The 17,414-nt window shown below is 36.7% G+C and overlaps 1 protein-coding gene across 6 annotated transcripts in view; it reads right to left on the bottom strand.

The window, feature by feature from the left end:
• ARB2A (ARB2 cotranscriptional regulator A) overlaps nucleotides 1-17,414 on the bottom strand; it is a 267,766-nt gene that overhangs the window by 231,748 nt on the left and 18,604 nt on the right. For all 6 annotated transcript variants that reach the window (XM_088156755.1, XM_014883550.2, XM_088156756.1 and 3 more), the window contains 3 exons: nucleotides 13,876-14,001; nucleotides 10,579-10,680; nucleotides 7,870-7,970 (listed from right to left, as the gene is read on the bottom strand). In XM_088156755.1, coding sequence (XP_088012881.1) covers nucleotides 7,870-7,970; nucleotides 10,579-10,680; nucleotides 13,876-13,936 — 264 coding nt within the window. In that variant the 5' untranslated portion in view covers nucleotides 13,937-14,001. The remainder of the gene's footprint in view (nucleotides 1-7,869; nucleotides 7,971-10,578; nucleotides 10,681-13,875; nucleotides 14,002-17,414) is intronic.

Here is a 17,414-nt window from a genome sequence, read left to right as displayed (position 1 = left end):
GAAGAAGGATGATTTTAAGTGGTGTCCTGAATGACAAGCTTTTATTACTCATGCAGTAGCCCTGGAGCCAGCCAGAAGAGGAGAGGATATGAAACTTGTGGTCTACACTTCAGCCAGGGAGAACGGTCCTTCCTGATGTCTCTGGAAAAGTACCTGAGGAGACTGAAGGATGAACCCTGGGATTCTAGAATTGAGGATACAAAGGATCTGAGGCCCACTACATCACAACTGAAAAAGATCCTGGCAGCTTCTGAAGGAGTTCAAGCTGCTTCAGAATCGTTTGGCAACAAAGCACAGCTCCTCCTGGCATCCTGACTGCCAGTGCCGGGCAGGACGTGCAAAGGAAAAGACCCTTCCACACATCATGCCACTGATACTATGTGGAGTAATTAGATCACTCTGATCACACAGAAAGCTTAAACAGCAAATGCCAGCTTCCTAGAGATCTTAGAATTCATCATGACTCAGCCCAAAGGCAAAACATGGATTATCATCAGAAGAGGAGGAAGTTACACATGCTGACGAGGCCCCATCATATAATCAGCTACCAAAAAATGAAAAGCAGTATGATCTCTTCACTAATGGTTCCTGCTGTATGGTTGCGCTACATTGAAAACAGAAAGCAGCTGTACAGAGTTCTACACGACGAGTCACAGAAGCTATGGAGCAACAAGGGGCACCAAGTCAGGTTGTAGAGCTGAAAAGCCATCCAGCTGGCTTTAGATATCACTGAATCAGAGACACGGCCAGTGCTCTACCTCTACACTGACTTGTGGATGACAGTAAATGCACTGCAGGGGTAGCTGGGCCAATGGAAAAGGACCAACTGGCAGGACAGAGGTAAGCCCATCTGGGCTGATGAACTGTGGTGAGTTGTCATTGGCTAGGTAGAGAAGCTGGCTGTAAAAGTACATCTAGTTAGATGCACATGCACCCAGAAGTTGGGCTACTGAAGAGCATTACAGCAAGGGATAGATAGATTGGGCTGTCAAGATTAAAGTGTCTCAGGTGGATCTGGACTGGCAGCACAAGGGTGAATTATTTCTGGTTGGTGGGCCCATGACGCCACAGGCCATCAGGGAAGAGATGGGCTCATGGCTTAACTATGGGGTGGATTTAACAACAGACACTATTTCCAAGGTGATCCATTGCTGTGAAACACGCACTGTCATCAAGCAGGCCAAGCAGGTACAGCCCCTGCAGTGGTGGACAATGGCTGAAATACAAATAGCAGGAGGTTTGACAGGTTAATTACACTGCACTCATGCAAACCCGCCAAGGCAGGCCCTGAGTCCTGAAGCATGGTGTAAAGAGCCACTGGATGGCTGGAGATGTACCCTGTGCCTCACACCACTGCTTGGAACACCATCTTGGGCCTTGAAAAGCAAGTCCTGTGACAACATGGCACCCCAGAAAAAACTGAGTTGTACTGATGCCAAGATGACTTTTTTGCCTTTTCTTTTATATACCTTTTGTGTAACTTTTGTGTATCCTCAGTACTCTTAGCATGCATATATGTATTTCTTTAAGTCTGACAACTTAGCATAGTGCTAGTATTTTGTTAGGCCAGGAGACCAAACATCCTAGAGGCCTCACAGTAGGAGGCTGGAAAACCCTACACCATCTTGGGAAACCAAGGTCTGCTCTAGAACATATTCTGTAAACTAGAGATTTGGCCCGTGCAGGGGGAATTCCTTAAATAGGGAAATATCACACCATTCATCCAAGCCTCCCATTGGGGCATCTTTGTTAGATATGCTAATTTTTAAGATCTATACATTGTATACATGATCTATCCTGTGTGTGTATTGCAGCACATCCTACCTTGGCAAAGTGGTGCACCATAAGGATCCTTACTAAAATACCAAAGTAAAACCCCCTTACCCCTTAACTGTGTCTGGGTCTCAATTTTTTAAGGCCAGGAAAAGGCATCAATACAACGGGACTGATTTCAAAAATAGCCTCATAGACACCAGGGCCAGAGAGCACGGTATTGAGTGCGTATCATATTCCATGTCATGCACCAGCCTCTGGGAAAACTGATTTATACAATGGACTGTTAAAACCACATTGAAAGCAATGGGTGGTGGGAACTTTAAACACTGGGATCTACATTTATTTGAAGACTTCATGGTTAGTTAACCCTACAGGCTCCATGTACCACAGAAGGGACAGAATTACCATTGTGCGCGTGAGGAACCTGTTGGGGCAACAGTTTGGGTTAGTCCTGCCTCCAACAAAGGCAAACTCATCAGTGGGATTGTTTCTGTTTAAGGACCTGAGTGCATTTTATGGGCAATGTGATGTGCACCTCAAGGAGAGGTGCAATTATAAATATTTTTTGTGACACTGACTCCACTGTAAAATTTTGCTAAAGCAAAAAGCCTTCTGCAATGCTCATTAGTAGATCGGTGTCCTGATTCCGGCCAGGAAAGGGTTCATTTCTGTAGCAGAAAAAGTGGAGACATTGCTGGGACCTGGAGATTATTCTGTACCTCCCTCTTATTTTCCACAAACAGGGAAGGGCTCACTTCTGGAGAGAGGGAGCCTGGCTGCATGGGTCAGACCTTCATGGTGAGCCTTTTGCACGGAGATCACTCTCTTGCTTTTGTACATGCTTGCTATTAAGATTTTTGCTGTTTCTGTTAGTTTTCTTATCTCACTGCTGTTTCCAGCAAATTGTTCTTACCTCAACCCACGATCTTTACTTTTTTTGCCCCCACTTCTCCTCTCCATCCTATCACAGGGGAAGGAAGAGAGCAAGGGGGAAGGAAGGAAGCAGCACATGGTTTGGAGTGCCTCAGTGACAGCACTAACTGGAGAGTACCACTCCTAAACCATCAAAATGGAGCAGAACTTGCAGAGAAATAGTACTAACAAAGGAGATCACACAAACCAGAAATTAAACACTTGCAAAAATAAGGATGGGGGAGGTATTTTAATTAGATTCTTTCACTCTCCCTTTGAAATAGAAGTTTTAATAAGTCCCTTTGCTACGTCCATGGAAGTTCACCTTAATTTGACTAATACAAGACACTGAAAAAATGTAATTCACACATGCTCCACAGACACCTGTTAAGTATTTGGCATCTCATCTCTGAATAGAAAAACCTCTTCAATAGCCCAAGCCAAGCAGGCATTCCATAAAGGCAAATGTTCATGAATCCAATGATACGTTGCACTACTGTAAATTTATTTTGTTGACTCAGTAAGAAGAATTTTTTCAATGACCAAATAACCAATAGCAAATACATTATAAGAAGTCAAGGCATACAAACCATTTTGCTTGATCCATGGTATGCAGCATGTACTTTATATTATATCAAAACATTGCTAGCCAGAGAAAATCTGGAATGTTCAATGATAAACTGCAAAGAAACTGAAACTAGGAGTGTAAGGATTTCTACTAATCATCTGCACATTTTATTTGAAACTTGATCCTGCAGCCCTTATTCACAAGATCAGACCTATTGAGTTTATTCACATGAGCTTTGGCTGCAAGATTGGACCTTAAGTACTATCAGGTGCACGTGCAGCCTATCATCAGATTTTGGGTTATTCATGCAAGAAGCTACCCTTTCAAATGCAGACTACTTAATGCTTCCTTCTTCATTAACTTACATGTCCTCTTCTGCTGCTCTATGCTTTCATTTGTGCTATGTAAATAGCCTCTCAGTCATCAAAACAAATAATGATCTTTGCAACCAAGGAGGAAATTAGTAGCAGGTGAACGCTTCTTTTTTAAATCATGTTGAGACCAAGCTGTTCTTTAACTTAAAGGAGATCTGGGAAAAAAAATCCAATTTTACTACTTAGCCATCTTAATTATGGGTTGTCAAGGTCATAATTCTACACACTTATCCCACTCACACTGCTCAAATATTAACCTTGATGGCAATCTACTTTATGATGAGCTGGACCTAACACTGTGAACATACTTTAAAGTAGTTTATTTAGTGGAATAAGACTTTTCTGATGACATAAAATTAACTGTATTTTATCATATATGAAACCAAGATTTTCTGATTTAGGTGTTCTATTTCTTTGCTTTACATATGTGTTCTACATAAATACAAAATATTTTAATATGGTGACTGCAAAAAAAACTATTTAAATTATTTTGCTACCTGCTTACAGACTTCTGCAGGTCAGATAAGCTGCAATTACAAGACACGGCATTAACCTGAACAGGATCACATCAGACATTTATGTCAAGGTCCACATTATAATCTACATATTTACAAATCCTCTTTGAATTTTGCAAGACATTGGTAGAGAAGCAAACTGTGTACAGTTAAACATCTCTTCATCAATGATGGCACTCTCAAAAATATTAATGCCAGCCCCCAAGTAATCAACAAATTACAACTACCTTTAGGCTGAAAGATATGTGCAAAGCGACAGACAGTATCTGCCTTCTGATGATAGGGATACACTGGATACTACATGAGTATGGAAGGAGAAAGTCAACATACACTTTTTCCTACAAAATCTCATTATCAACACAACCTATGTGACTGGCAAAATCAAAGGTAAAGTCCCAGCAGCAGTTATTAGTAGTACTTTCTTTGCAATTCCCACTAATTTCAATGTAATGATAAGGCAGGGGCTGAAGCTGACTGTTGGCAATTTCAGTAGTCATATTATCAACTGCAAGTGCAGTACAAATAATAAGCACACACATCTACTTAAAATGCAAGGAGACATATATTACGTGAGTCTAATCTGGAATTTAATCTTCAACCCAAATCTCTGTAACTCAAAGCTAGAAAAAAAATTTAAAATGAGACCTTGAACTGGAATGGTATGTCTGCAACAACTACATTGTTGTCACAAAATTTTTCCTGATCATATTTCAAACTTGCTACATGGATTAATCATCAGTTCGAAGCAGCTGCAACACTATGTTCTAGGCACTTCTGTTGCCATTTTAATTTTTAAAAAGCAAATGGAGAGGCTCTCTACAAAATTCAATGCCACAATAGCAATGACTGAACCAGAATCACAGAACTATGAACAGTTCACTAAATTGTCTATTAACAACACATATCAAAAGGCAGAAAAAATTCTGTGCCTGAAATAACTGATCAGTAAATGAAGAATAAAGAGATGTAAGGAGAGGAGTCATAGGCAAATCATTTTACTTTTGAAGAGTCAATTTCCACACAATCAGAAAAATGGCACAACTGATAGCATATTCATGACTTTTATCAGCAAAAAAAACACATGGATAACCAAATTGAAATTTATTAATGCTCCAGGAAATAGAAAATCATGCTGATACCTAAGGCCAGGGATACACACACTTCTTAAAATCAGTAAAACACATTAAAAATAGCCTACAACATACATGAGTATATATATGTGCACAGTAAAAAAAGCTGTCTTGTGTAGGATGCATATATATCCTTTAAAAATTAGAAAACCAGCATACAATGACTGAGCTAACAATGGAAACACTGAATACATAAAACAATTTTGTTTAGTGACACAAATATAGCTACTTCATCGTCTCACTGGATGACCAGCTACATAATTGAACTCTAAATGCACATTAAAGAACTCCTACAACCAAAGGATGATTTTCACAGCAAAGGCCCAAGGCAAGGTTTTACTACATCACTTGACAAATCATTTGTGCAGCTGCTTCTTAAGCTACCACAGTTTGCTAAACATATCTTCACCTTTGACTACAAAACAGCTAATCAGATGATGATGCACCACTCCAGTACTACTCAATGTTTGTATCAGTGACCCACTAATTTATCTCCAAAACCAGGATTCTACTTTTGTGAAAAAATGCTAAGGATAGGCATCTCCTGTATTCCCAAATAAATAATGGAACATCTATAAATTTGTGGCTTGTTGGAACAACTTCGTGGTACCAAGCACCTAGTAGAAATAGACTGAAATACAGATGAATTTAATTCTCTAAAAACACGGAATAGACAAATTAGAACAATTCTCCGTCAGATACCTGACTTTAAGCCTTCCTTGCCTTTTACTTGTCAGTATAAATGAACTGCATTTTCAAAGATCAGTCAAAGTTGAACATGGAGGCAAAATGCACAACAGAGATCACAGATATAAAGATCCCCACTCCTGTAACAAGTACACCAAAAAAATCACAAGAAGTTGTTAATACTACTGTGGGTTGAAGCTATTTTCACACACTTTTCAGAATGTGAAACTTGCTGTGTATTTGTGTATATGGATAGGAAAGTGCAATGGCAGAGGAGCCCCATACTGATCTTTAGTGTCCTGTCTTGTCCAACTCACTTATTTGGAAAATGGGAATATTTGAACAATGTAGACACACAAAAATGTGCATACACACAGGCCATGAAATAGCATTTCCACCCAGAAGAAATGTATATCAAGCAACATTCTGTGTCTACACATAGAATTATCGTGCTTTTGGAAAAGTATACAAAGTGAAAAGATGTGAGAAGCACATCAGTAGCCCCAGCCACTGTCTACTCCGTGCCACAGTTCTTGCAGCAATCAGGAGTAGAAGGTAAAAAGCAAGCTTCATCAATCCCTGGTAACAAAGCTCTGGTGGGACAAACAGCTGGGCATATTCAGCAGAGAGTCAAGGCTGACACACAAATCAAACAGTGGCTGGGCAAACAAGCACAAAGCATCCCCAGAGGGCTGGAGCACTTCTCCTATGAACACAAGCTGAGTCAGATTGGGTTGTTCCACTTGGAGAAGAGAAGGCTCCAGGGAGACATTACAGCACCTTCAGGTAAAGGGCCTACAAGAGAGCTGGAGAGGGACTATTGAAAAGAACATGGAGTGATAGGGCAAAGGGCAAAAGCTTCAAACTTAGTGAGTAGGTTTAGACTAGACGTTAGGAAGAAATTCTTGACTGTGAGGGTGCTGAGGGACCTGGAAGATTTTGCCCAGAGAAGCTGGGGATGCCCATCCCCATTAGACTCCAAGGTCAGTGCTTCAAGTAACCACATGTAGCAGAGGGTGCAACTACGGCAGGGAGTTGGAACTAGATGACATTTAAGGTTCCTTCCAACCCAAACCCAAGCCAGGACTGTATGGATAAGGCACTTGTCTTCCTAAGGCACCATTATGCACAAACAAGCCCTACTTTCCTGCAGATGGCTATACATCTGCCTGCTAATGTAAAGAAGTGAATTGATTTCTTATTGTGCGCACAGCTTGTGTGTGCAGCTTTTACTTTACCCATTAAACTGTAACGCAGTCTGTGAATTTTTCACTTTTACCCTTCTGATTCTCTCTCCTATCCCACAGTGAGGAGTGAGTAGGTAGCTATGGGAGGCTGAACTGCCTAGGAAGTACTAGAAGCATCCAAATATGTAATAGATCAACAGGTATTTAACCAATTCATCTTTAGATTTTTATTTTATTTAGTGGTTCCTGGTATTTCTTGGTAACATGAGAAAATCAACCAGTGTGTTTATCTTTAACCAGAAAATAAAATGTCACAGATTTGCAGTCCATGAAGTGACTGACATTGAAGAAAATACTGCACTGTATAATATTCTGACTTACATAGGAAGATGATATTCTATTATGAAAATATATTAAAGTCAAACGGTAATCTAAATCACACCATAAGCTATACAGCAAACAACAGAAAATACTGTTAGAGCATTATTATGCAGTAAATCCTGAAATACCTTCTATCAAATGACTGAAGTCTCACTAAAACCTTATTAACATATGTTAAAGTATCACTTCTACAGGGAAACAAAACCCATAGCACATGAACACACACACACATAAACGTACATATATATATACATCCATATACATACCTATACATACACATACACACACACATATATATACACAGATACACATACATGTATGCACACACAAATTATGTACCTCTCCAAGAGCTTCATAGCGCTTTTGGTTCCATCTATGCAAATCTTCACGATAATTAAAAACAAATGGCTCCCCAGTTTTAATGTGTCTTAATTGTCCTTCTGTAAAAGAAACAAAAAATCATTACAGTTAATATACTTTTTTATTAAAAATAAGACATATTCAATTGCTGAAAAATTTAAAGTAAGTCTACGTCTAAAAATCAAGCTATTACAAATCCCTCCTCATTTTTGGGTGCAGGCTTTTTAACAGAAAACAATTGTAGCATTAAAAATTGCATTTTATGATATGCATACTGCTAGATTAAGCTAAACACAAATTATGACAGTGAAACTGCATGCAGATATCAAACGCCAAACTGCTTCACAAGACATTTATGTCTCAACTGCTATAAATTAACAGTAAAATAAAAACATTAGCCGTTAATATTTGATCTGCAGGTAATCGAATTGTAGTTACAAATCCTCTACTTCAAAACTAACTGCATTGTAAAGAAATTCAATTACAAAAGGGACTGGAAGCTGGAGGTAAGGGAAAGATTTATCTTCAAGACTTACAACTTTTTAAGCTAAACTGAAAAGAACCATGTCCACAGTTAGGGAAAATATCTTAACTCCAAGGCATAGTGAAATCAAGTACAACCTCCGAGATTTAGGGTACTCTGAGATTACAACATTAGCATAAAGCAAAATGCTTGTTCATAGCAAAATCACATGCTACTCTTACATTCCATTGTAACTTCCTGTAGTTGGCCTTGTTTATAGCCAAAGTTACCAGCATACCCAACCACTGGTGAAGACATGGACTGCGTTAAAGCAACAATAATAATAATAAAATGGCAACCAGTAGGAAGCCAACCACAAAAGCAAGCATTTTACCAGCAATGTTTCAGCCTATCAGACAAAGTTTTGATCTCAGAGCATTACAAAACTGCAGTGTATCAGTAAAAATAGGGACATGTGCTAGTAAACTTTGAATGCTGAAATGTCTGCATGATGAACAAAGGTTTCTCCATAATGTTTCCTCTTGAATAGAGGAAAATTGCTTGGTTCATGTATTTACAGAACTTCTACACTTTGATTTCTGATGCTTTAAATAAAATATTTAAGATCTGATGTCTGTAACAGTTATGCTTATCTGCTGATTTAACTTTTTTCTAGACTTTTTTCCAAACCATATCTCATGTACTAGATACCAAGGAACTATTTCTCCACAGTTTCCTACCCCTGTGTTGGGTTCAAACATCCTCCTTCTCGCATTTTTCATCATAACTTTACTTTCAGCTGCTCCTTCCCAGATACACACTCTTCAAATACGCCATTCAACAGCACCTGAACTGGCTCTCACCACAAGTAACAAATATCTGCTATACTTTTCCTTTGACTTTCTGGAACCTTGCCTTATTCAGATTTAAATAATCTGACAAAAAACTTCTGTACTTTTCCACTACAAAAAGAAGCATGATTAGGACATAAAAATACATGACTGAACATTTGAATTAAATGTACAAAAGCAAAATGCTGACTTTTTTGCTTTGCTGACCCTTAGCACATTAATAGGTTTTCCTCCATTCTACGGAAATCATTCAGGCTGTGAGGTTAGTAATGGAATATTCAGTAACATAACTCATTCCCCAAAATTCAGATTTCAGCCGTTTTTATCAGCCACATATGAACCATTAATTCTGAAGTCAGTAAGGAAGATACAGCAGACATAGTACAGATCTAAAATAAGGAGCTGAAAAGTGACAGAGCTGAACTCCTTCCATCAAAGAAAGAACATCACTTTCATGACACTTTTAGTCTCTAAGTACCTTCCTGTGAAAGCCATCAGGGTATTAAAAAGCTAAGTGTTGCATAAATGACTATCATTTAAAGGAAAGCTCTTTTTTTTCTGTAAAAGTGGAAGATGTAAAACAGGCAGATTTAGAAACTAAAGTTCCTCTGTTCACAGAGCAGGTATTGCAAAGGAGTAAAATTGTAAACACTTCCATTTGTTCTACAGGTTTTAAACAATCTTGAAAGAGTCACTTCCTGCAGTCTGCTATTACTTTATCTCAGAGGCTCATTTCTCACCTGGATTTTAAAATGCATGCACTGGAAATTAGAAATACTAAGTCATTTAACACAGAGACTGAGCTAGATGGAAGTACTTGCTTGCAGTCATCACACACTTGGCTGCAATGCAAAATTATGTTCCACACTAGAAGAGACAGTCTATCACATTCCCCACTCTTCTATCAACATATACAGGTTTTTTCCTATTGGTATTAGTGGAATAATATTGGGACAAATTATTAAAAACGCTGGGATAAATTATTATCTGAAAAATAACTTCTTCCGTAGCCATAAAAATGAATCAGGAAATACAATATTCCTGAAATAAGTGACCAATCTTTAATTCTGATTTTTAAATGCTACAGAAATTACTTTCAGAATTTTTGTATCAACACTTCTGTAACAGAAAACAGGAAGTCATAAAGTAGACCCAGTACAACTCCACAATATTGTATGAAATGAGGGATTTTTGTGATAATTGCATGAAATAAAAAACAGGTTTTAGATTTATAAGTCTATGAGCACTACAGTTTAAAATTTTATTCCTAACAGGAAAGTATGAAATTTTAATAGGGACTTATAAGAGATAATTCAACATCTGATAACCTCAATATTATTTTAGTAAAGTCTTTGCAAAGCACATATGACTTACTTTCATTAAAAAGGTACTCAAATCCTTCCAAAGTATCAGGAAATTCAAGTGGTGGCTCATCTTTTTTCATTAATTCATCCAAGTCTATTCTAGACAATAAATCTAAAAAAGGAAAAGAAAAAATTACACAATGCATGGTCTTATCTTTTATTTCCCTTGTAACACTGACACAAAATGTGTTTGCTGAGATTTGTAGATCTTACAGGCAGAAGAATATCCCAGTATTGCAAAACACAGGACACTGTTATGGGAAATTCTGTTTAAAGTTCAAAAGCTGGACTTCACTGTCAGTGAAATACTAATTTATTTATTTACCTACCTACTTATCTCTGTGTTAATCTAAAAGTGTCCAGAGACACAGAAGTCACCAAAGACGTAGCAATTTGTTTCAATGATTCATTACCTCAGTATTAGAAAATAAGTCTCTAGGGAATGCATTATGGTTTTAAGATAAAGTTCTCTAGCATCAGTTTCAAATCACTGATAGCATCTTGTGTGCGTTCCTGGGGAGTTCAAATCATCTGATGCACATCATCTCATTGGCATTTATCAGCTGTGTAACCACACCAGTCCTCAGCCCCTCCAGGACTGTTAGACCTGAATCCTTCCTTCAACCACCTCCTTTAATAGCTCTCAACGTAGAGAAAACTCCCATCCATTTTATAGCAAGCCATCGTATACACATTCTTTTCAGATCAGGACTGTACAGCCTGCAGTCACTAATGCAAGTACACTAAAATTAGCATAATCCACATTCTTTACTCTAGATTTAAGGATTTAAATTTAACCAGAGGGAAACTTACAGGGAAATCTTTACATCTACCAAACAATTATTGCATACACAGTTTATATGCATACAGTGATCTCTCCTCACTGCATATCACCCACACAACACAGTGTTACGCTTCTAACATATTTTCTGATTATAAATTTAAAAAATGTCAAGAAACAATTTAGCAGGATTTCATCAAAATATATATTTTCCTACTTCTTCATCAGATGAAATTGAAGACCACACAAACATTTTATTTTGTTCAGGAGTGCTAAACTGACTGAACTATTATGATTTCATAAATCAAGATACTGTGTGTTACCAAGGAAATACATTAAGTGTTCTAAGTATATTGTTACCTTTATTATTATCCAATGGTGTAGCTCAAAGAAATGAAAACAGTTTGAAATTTTCTGAAATGAAATTTTTCATTTTCTCTGAGTTTTATTTGGCATTAACTGCGTTTCCATCTCTGTATTACTTAAAATAATAATTTTTATATTTTGTACCACTATTTTTGCTCGGTCTTGTTGCCAGTAGGCTACCACATATCCACCCAAGCTTAGGATTGACACATTCAACACTTTGAAATTTCTACTGTACTGAAAATTATCTTCAGCATTCTTGAGAGTTCCTTGACCTGCTCTTCTACAGCTCTTCAAGTTCATTTTGTATTTATTCCAGCATCCATGACTGTCACCAACTCTTCCTTCTGAATGATTCTACTGGACAAAAAGCTGGAGGATCAAAAGCCATCAGGTATGCTTGCTGAAATTCAACATCTTTCCAGAAAGTATTACAGTTTCTGAGTATCTCTGTGGTATCTAAATGTCTGTATAACACCAGATACCTACTGGATGATTCTAAATCTGTCTCTCTCATCCACAACTCACTTTTACATCACATCTGTTTAATAGCAAGTCCCATGAAATTCAATTCATGCAAGAAATCATGTGTTTCATCTTGTGCACTGTCCTTTGAAAGTTCTGCAGAAGCTCCTATGGTTCTCAATCAAATGATACAGAAAAAGAATTCTATCAAAGTCGTCTCCCACAACAGGATGTAAAAAGCATGTCCTTTCTTCCTCTGTACTTTGACAAAATCAAGGTAGTCTTTAGCACATCTTTCTCTCCTTAATGAAGACTCCAGTTACACCACATCCCTAGATGTCCTGATGGAAACACTAGAGTTTCCATACCTTCTTACTGTGATCTATTTGGAGATGTATTTACACAGAAGTGTCACTTACTATACAACAAAATATCCATCTCCTGAGTACCAAGGACCATAGTAGATGAAGTATATTATGCTTATTCGCAGTATGTGCAGCTTGTCATCACTTACAGCTTTCATCAGTCACTAAGGAGGACTGTACCTGTTCTGAGCTGCAACCACGGACAGGGCCACTGTCTTCTTGTGCAACTTTTCAAATTACAATTGTCTAAAGCGTCTTACAACTTTGTGATTCCTTCCAAATCTGATCTACCATTCTCACCTGAGGTTTTGGAGTTTCCAAAGCAATTTGAAATAGATCAGGGCTGAAAACTGAGTGTCTCCAGGAGACTTCTATAACTAAATGGAAAATCACTCAATCACATCAGTGACACTAATCCTTAATGATAATCAAATTAATGCCATATATAAAATGGGAGTTTTACTTCCAAACCTGAACTATAACTTCCTCAAAAGATACTAACAGGGCAGAATTGGCACAAAGTTTGATGAAAGTACTACCTAGGTTATCATCAAATACTTCAAAAAAACGCAACTGCAACTGAAGGAACATCATCTATCATCACATGAAATGGAACACCACTTTCTAACAATGCTTTGATAGAAATCCAGGATGTACACTGGAGTGGCAAGCTATGTTATTTTTTCTCCTTTGAAAGACAATTTAGAATACAACTGTGTGATGCATGCATTTTAAATCAGCATTTGGTTAGCTTACTTGTAGGTCTAACCGACTTCATGTACTTCCAAAGCTGAAAGCCACTATCACATGCCATTTATGTAATTTATTTTTTCCCCTTAAGTCATTTAGATACATTTATTTTTTAAAAAATACAAAGGAAACGTCATAAAACCAATATTGAAATCAATGTCCTCAAAGCCTCCTCTCTTTTAGCATTCTAGTCCAAGAGATTTTTAAAAGCTGTAATATGGTTGTGTAACTATAAAACAAAATCATCACACAAATTAAATAAAAACTTCTGAAAACTAAGAACACAGAAGCACCAGTCAACTTTCTAAAAGGACATTATGAAAATTTTTAAAAGCAATTAATACTTTATTCTGTTACTCCTTACCACATACAATCTTATGTTTTATACCATCTTACAAAAATACTGATAAATGGACATGCCATTAGACAATAAGCATTAGCACAGGTGGACTAAGAGTCTCTTCTAGTATTGTAATTCCCAAGCTCTGACTCACAACTATATCATATTATTTTTCTTTCCTTAACAATCATTTCCGAAATGTCAAATATGTAAAAAAAAAAGGCAAAAAAAGATCCATACCCTTTAATGCAGTGGTCTTCTCTTTTTCATCTGGACCTCCTTGCTGGAGCTGAGCCATCATTTACCCAAACTATAAACAAACTTTAAAATACTGAGGTAAATGTAGGTTAATATTCAAATGACGATCTGAAAAAGAACAAGAGTTGGAAATTAATAAATTTACTGACTTCTCCTTCAACAGCTCCTGTCTGCTACTGTTTACACCACCAAAAAAAACCCACTTCCGAGTATTATAAGCCCAAAGTCTGAAAGTTTGGTTTAAGATTCAAGTTCACATGAATGAATAATACTTCTCCCTAATCCTAAAAGGACTTCTACCTAATCAAAACTACTTTTGTGATTCTAATGCAGCATCAGTAAACAGTAAGTCTTTTACAGAAGTGCAACATCTGCAAATCCAAAATAGAAGATACAAGAAAAAACAAAATACAATCAACAGAACTCCCACAATCTTTATGGATTTTCTTCATCAATTAACTCCACTTTGTTCTCATTATTATTCTACATAGTTTTGTTTTAGTAAAGATACATGAAGCACACAATTTTAAGTCACTGTGATTTCCACAATACATTATTGGTATTGAAATGTATTTGTATTATAAATGTGTTGAAACATAAAGCTACATTTGTCCAGCTACAGAACAAATCTCAGTGTGTTCAAGGCGAGACTTCACATACAAAATCTATTTCCAAATTTCTCCTACTGCACAGAAGGTAGCCCAGATATTCAAATCCACAGACTCTTTCATCTTAAGTCAGACACCAAGGGAGGGAACTACCAGATCACAATTACTTCTTCCTTGTCAATAAAAAGACTTTAGTGCATTGAATTCTTATTCCCTTAATCGTTTTTTGGTTCTCTGTTTTATCTATCAGTCATAACCAACTTGTTTTATTCTTCTCCCTCATGTACTTTATCATTGATGAGCTTGCATGAACTCTGTATCTACTGTTATTTGTCAAAACAGTAATAGGATTCACTAACTACTACTGGCTCCCTAACACTTAGACTCACAAGAAAGAACCCCAGAACAGCAGTTTATTTTATAGACAGCAGAAAAAAAGTAAACTTAGCATAATAAAGGCTACTTTTCTATTCCACATAGTGAAAACATATGAAACATCTTCTTGTATATTAAACGAGTAATGCAGCAATTTAAGGGGCCATTAATTTTTAACTAAGGAGTGGGTTTGAGGGATTGTTGTGATTTGGTTTTTTAAACTTGGGGGTCTAGAAAGTCCAGTAATTCCATTTCACAAGTTGGAACTATGGCAGATTTTGACACCTTCCTTTGTAAAGGCTGTTCAGACAAAGTTGATGGAAAACAGCAATATGAGAGTCTTTTAAAGACAACTCCACGAGAAAAGCTCTGTTTATATTGTGTACTTCGTAAATTATGACATGATTCACTTAAAATGTGCATTTTTTTGTCTAACACTTTAGTCACCACTCATGACAAAAGCAATCACAAAAATAACAGCAAAACCATTGACTTTTTGTGCATTTCCTAGCCTATAATATTGTCAATGTAAATAGTAAAGTGACTCAAATGTCGATTCCCATATATGGATGGTATTAAATATTTTCCTCAGATACTTCCAAGCAGTCCGTTGAAAAAAGACTACCAAATACAAAATCTTGTCCATATTGTTTGTACATTTGCAGCACAAATTCACTATATTCTACGTAATAGTATATTCTAGTTAAGCATATAGAAAAGAAAGTAATTTCAGTTAAAATGATTCAAAGTGCTAAAAAAATAACGACAGTGTTTTGTAATAGCCCAGATTAAAATTTCTCTAGTCATACGAAATTGAGTGGCTCTCTCTACACATCATTTGAAAATACATAATTTGGTATAAGTTAATGCAGGTAACAAAATACATACAGGTCCTCAAAGATTTATTAGCCAAGGGAAGAAACTAAAATCTATCTCAACAGATTTACCTGGGAAAGCAAGACCCCATCCCCATATCAGATAAATCAATGCAGAGACCACGTAGCCTTGTCATTCTTGTCTCTGCCATGGATACCATTCTTCTTCATTTAACAGATGAAGACCCTGCCACTGAGTAGACAACAGTTCAACTGCAAAGCTAAAAGCACCAAAATAAATAAATCCAAATTTAGCTTTGAGAGAATTTACAGTTCCTTTTGACAAAGTGAAAAACTGTTACAGCACCCACTGGAGGGAGGACTTGATATCATAATGAGGATGGAACAAGCACACAGTATGCTATGCATTGTTTCTGTGAATACAGGATTTTTCTGGAATCCCTCACTAATACTTGTTTAATTATCAAAGAGAAGAAATTACTTGAGAATAATTTTGAGAGAGATGGATTTCTGTTCTTTGATAGAGAGGTGCCAAATCCACTACTAATGAACAGTGGAAAATTATGAAGCTCTTGGACTGCTTCTATGTAGGCAAAGCAGGAACTGTAGTTTATTCTAGGAATTAATTTCAAACTGCAGTGATCTTCACATGCATATAATGACCACATAATTCCTGAATACTATCAAGTTTCTTGTAATAAATTCTAACTTTAAATGTGTTATTGTGCTAATATTCTTAAATACTTTATTCATACAATTACTAAGATAAGTCTTTTGAAAACCCCTCTGTGGGTTTTTTGTTCTTAGCTACATACAACAGGCATATTTCCTAAAGCACAAGTTACTTTTTTCACCTGAAGAAATAGTTACAGCAAAAAAAATTATGTCTATTTACTTGTATGTATCTTGCTTATGCATGAAAACTTAAGAATTCTGAGACAAAGTATCTTACACATATTCTGTGCCTCTTTAAGTTCATCCCCAGCAATACTTAAAATAATTTGACACCGAAATATTCTGGTTTCATGGTTTCACATGAGACAATAAGGCTGCATTTTCATAATACCTCTGCTTATGTAATTACAGAAACAGGTGGACTCAGAAACAAATGGTCAATGAATCAATTTTTTTAAAATGCACATGTAAGAGAACATACACATATTCCATGTTGTTGCCTGTAAAGTGGTATTGGAAGTTTGGACTACAGGCCCTGTGATAACAGCTGTATTTTTAAAATCAAACTAGACACCATATCATATCCATACACATGGCACACATACACTTACTTCAACATAAAATATTCTTCATTGTGCAAATGCAGACAGAAGTGTGACAAAAAATACAGTACATGATTTTGCTCTAAATTAACAATACCTGAAGCTAAGTCAATATCACAAATATTCCAAATAAAGGCTATATAAATTATTGTGGTGTTAACATGACAGAAATAAGAAGAAAACACACAAGTATCTTCAAACAGCACAAGTCCTTCAGGCTTATCTGGACACAATATGAGGAGGTGTTACCAGAATGCTTCTTTCTACTACACTCTTTTATTAGAGTATAATAGAATGTGTGTTTTACTCTTTGTAAACTGACATCCCAAGAAAGCTAGGAACAAGTATGGGTTAGATTTGTATAATGTGGCTGATGACTGATTAAGACCCAATTTTTCTTCCAAGAGATGGCTAGGTGACAGTTT

Source organism: Sturnus vulgaris, chromosome Z, assembly GCF_052056855.1.
Source record: "Sturnus vulgaris isolate bStuVul1 chromosome Z, bStuVul1.hap1, whole genome shotgun sequence".
NCBI classification, from domain to species: Eukaryota; Metazoa; Chordata; class Aves; order Passeriformes; family Sturnidae; genus Sturnus; species Sturnus vulgaris.
The sequence above is the reverse complement of the archived record's forward strand: the minus strand, read 5'-3'. Positions and strand labels throughout refer to the sequence as shown.